Genomic DNA, 3,649 nt, shown 5'->3' with positions numbered 1-3,649 from the left:
ATCCTGAATCTGTATCAACATCTGAAAGTCTTCTGCTGCAGGTTAATTATCGTTTTTTGGGTACACTGTTTGTGTGGAACAGAATCTTGAGTCAGGTCGATCGAGTAAACCAAGCTATCCAGGCCAAAGGGATTTCCATACTACAGGCATCTCATATGATTGATGGAAGACGCACCTTTCAAGAAATGCGTAATATGGATGTTCAGGAAATATTTAATTATGCTGCAGAAGTATGTGAAAAACTTCAGATTCCTGCAACATTTCCTCCAAAGAGGCAAAAAAAAAACTAAGACCATAGCCTTATACGAGTCCCGAGATGCTCAGGTCAACCTGAGTGAAGAAGACCGTTTTTAGAATCGACTTTAACCAGGTTTTTGATGTTCTAATCGCTGACTTGACTTGGAATTCACAAACACTAATGGAAACATCCCAAGACTTTGAGTTCCTCTCTTGCCCTGCTCTTGTCACAATGACTGTAACAGAATTACAAAAATCTGCATTTAACTTGGCTTCCAAGTATAACAATGGATGCCTTGGAAATTTCTGCTGAGATTGAAAGCTTTAGGCTCCATGCACACAGGGCGTCATAAAAACGAGCTCCAAAGCTGTTTCTTGACGCCAGGAAAAAGCAGCTGTAAAAACGTGCTTTTAGTATCTTTTTCCATTTGCGTTATTGCACATTTGGCCATGTCACTTTTAGCAGCGTTTTTTCTGCCTCCATTCAAAATCAATGGTTCCCTATGGGAGCCTATTGATTTGAATGGAAGTCGCACCGCAAGTCGGATCAGGATGATCCGACTTGCGGCGCGACTTGCGCTGTGAGAATCTTGAGGGGGAACTCCATGCCAAAACGGGAAAAAAACGACGTGAGGGTCCCCCCCAGGTTCCAAACCAGGCCCTTCGGGTCTGGTATGGAATTTGAGGGTAGCCCCAAGCCGAAAAAACGGCGTGGGGTCCCCCCCAAAATCCATACCAGACCCTTATCCGAGCATGCAGCCCGGCAGGCAAGGAAAGGGGAGGGGGCGAGCGAGCGGGGAAGCTCCCTTTAACAAGGGGGCCCCCAGATCCTGGACCCCCTCCCTATGTGAATGGGTATGGGGTACACTGTACCCCTACCCATTCACCCCATAAAAGGCAGTGTATGTAAATAACGACAGGAGACGTTTTGAAAAGTTTATTAAAAATCTTCATCCGGTCTTCTCCGCTCCGGTCTTCTTCTCTCCGCTCTTCTGCCCTCCGCTCTTCTGCTCTTTTGCCTCCTCTGGTCTTCTTCTTCCTCCGGTCCTCCTCTAACGCTGTCCCGGTGATTATGCCGGTCTCCGGTCTCTGCAGCTTGTTATATAGCCATTAGGGGCGTGACCTATCAGCGAGGCCCGCCCCCTTATGTCACCAACGGCTTCGGTGACATAAGGGGGCGGGGCCTCTCGTGACATCACCGGGAGGCCACGCCCCTAATGACTATATAACAAGTTGCAGAGACCGGAGACCGGCATAATCACCGGGACAGCGTCGGAGGAGGACCGGAGGAAGAAGAAGACCAGAGGAGGCAAAAGAGCAGAAGAGCAAAAGAGCAGAAGAGCGGAGGGCAGAAGAGCGGAGAGGAGAAGACCGGAGCGGAGAAGACCGGATGAAGATTTTTAATAAACTTTTCAAAACGTCTCCTGTCGTTATTTACATACACTGCCTTTTATGGGGTGAATGGGTAGGGGTACAGTGTACCCCATACCCATTCACATAGGGAGGGGGTCCGGGATCTGGGGGGTGCCCTTGTTAAAGGGGGCTTCCAGATTCCGATGAGCCCCCTGCCTGCAGACCCCCACAACCACCGGCCAGGGTTGTGGGGATGAGGCCCTTGTCCTCATCAACATGGGGGCAAGGTGCTTTGAGGTGGGGGGGTGCCGAGCCCCCCCTGCCCCAAAGCACCCACACCCCCCATGTTGAGGGCATGTGGCCTGGTATGGTCCAGGGGGGGTGGGGCCGCTCGCTCGTCCCCTCCCCTTTCCTGGCCTGCCGGGCTGCATGCTCGGATAAGGGTCTGGTATGGATTTTGGGGGTGACCCCACGCCGTTTTTTCGGCTTGGGGCTACCCTCAAATTCCATACCAGACCCGAAGGGCCTGGTTTGGAACCTGGGGGGGACCCCCACGCCGTTTTTTTCCCATTTTGGCGTGGAGTTCCCCCTCAAGATTCTCACAGCGCAAGTTGCGGCGCAAGTCGGATCATCCTGATCTGACTTGCGGTGCGACTTCCATTCAAATCAATAGGCTCACATAGGGAACCATTGATTTTGAATGGAAGAAAAAAAACGTATAACGTGGCTTAATGCTCGATAAGCCACGTTATTCAGCCTTTAGCAGCGTCAGACGTTTTTACAGCTTGACGCTGCAGCTCCAGAACGCACAGTTCCTGGGTTTTATTTTGGAGCTGTAAAACGCCTATGCCACTTGGAGCTCCTAAAAGCTCTATGTGTGCATGAGGCCATAGAATAATATGGATGGGCGTTCTGCAGCTGCAAAAAAAAAAAAAATGTCTGACGCTGCTCCAAAAACATCCAGTGTGCATGGGGCCTTAAATTTTTCATTGAGTCTATACCGTCAAATTTAAAATCTGCAACACCTCTTGATCTGTGTCAGATAATACATGACTATTCTCTCACTGCTTGTTATCCAAATATTGAAACCGCATTGAACATTTTTTTGACTCTTCCTGTTACTGTTGCATCTTGTGAAAGGAGCTTCAGCAAGCTGAAACTCTTTAAAAATAATTTACGATCAACTATGGCTCAAGACAGGCTTTCAAACCTCACCATACTTTCTATTGAGTATGCAATTGCAAAACTGATTCATTTTAATAGTGTCATAGATGATTTTGCTTCCATGAACGCAAGAAAGGTTTTTTTGTGATTATGTCATAATACTTGCTTTTCAATAGGAGTATACTTGACATTTTTGCAATTGTTTTCAGCAACTTTACAGAAATATTTATTAAGTATGAATATTTTGTATTGGAGCACTGGCTACCTCAAGAAGGATTACAGTTGAAAGTTATATATGTTTGAGTGAGAAATATTAGTATAATCCCTTGATTTTGCACTTTTACGTATTACTAGTTTGTATTGATGGTCCTTTTTTTGTTGAAGGCCATGTATGTTGGTGGAGAAATGTTTGCTTGTTGTTTTTCTTTTTTGCACTTTTCATATTTATATGAATAATTTATATTGGGGAACTGGCTACATCAGGAAGCATTATATATGACAGTTACCGGGGTATATGTTTCAGTGAGAAATATTAGTGTAATCCTTTGATTTTGCACTTTTATATAATAATATTTTGCATTGAAGGTTCCTTTTTTGCTGAAGGCCATGTATGTTGGTTGAGAAGTTTGTGATACTTTTTGTTTTTGCATTTTGTGAATATTTGGTATTGTGGCACTACCTCACACAAAATTAATGCAAAACTGAAAACTTTAGTATGTTCGCATGGGCCCTGACAGAAAAAACAGTTAACAGGCCTTTCTACAAGCACTTTAAGTGCCTCCAATAAAAATACATATAATTAAAATGTGTGAGCGAACTCTGTTTCTATCGTATTAAACCTAATTGAATTTGTATTGTTTTAAGTATTTTCTTGTTTTGAAACTACATTGATTCT

The 3,649-nt window shown here is 45.1% G+C and overlaps 1 protein-coding gene across 1 annotated transcript; it reads left to right on the top strand.

Moving 5' to 3' along the window:
- Positions 1–379: 379 nt before the first annotated feature.
- On the top strand, positions 380–2,902 carry LOC309556411 (uncharacterized protein; the record flags this gene model as incomplete). Its single annotated transcript, XM_082258878.1, has 2 exons — positions 380–532; positions 2,585–2,902. Exons 1-2 carry the CDS (start codon positions 419–421, stop codon positions 2,900–2,902), a joined length of 432 nt encoding a protein of 143 aa, XP_082115004.1. The 5' UTR covers positions 380–418.
- Between the last annotated feature and the right edge of the window lie 747 nt (positions 2,903–3,649).

This window comes from Pelophylax lessonae (assembly GCF_965119305.1).
Source record: "Pelophylax lessonae genome assembly, chromosome: 5".
Taxonomy (NCBI): domain Eukaryota; kingdom Metazoa; phylum Chordata; class Amphibia; order Anura; family Ranidae; genus Pelophylax; species Pelophylax lessonae.
Note: the sequence above shows the minus strand (reverse complement) of the source record. Positions and strands in the feature narration are given on the sequence as shown.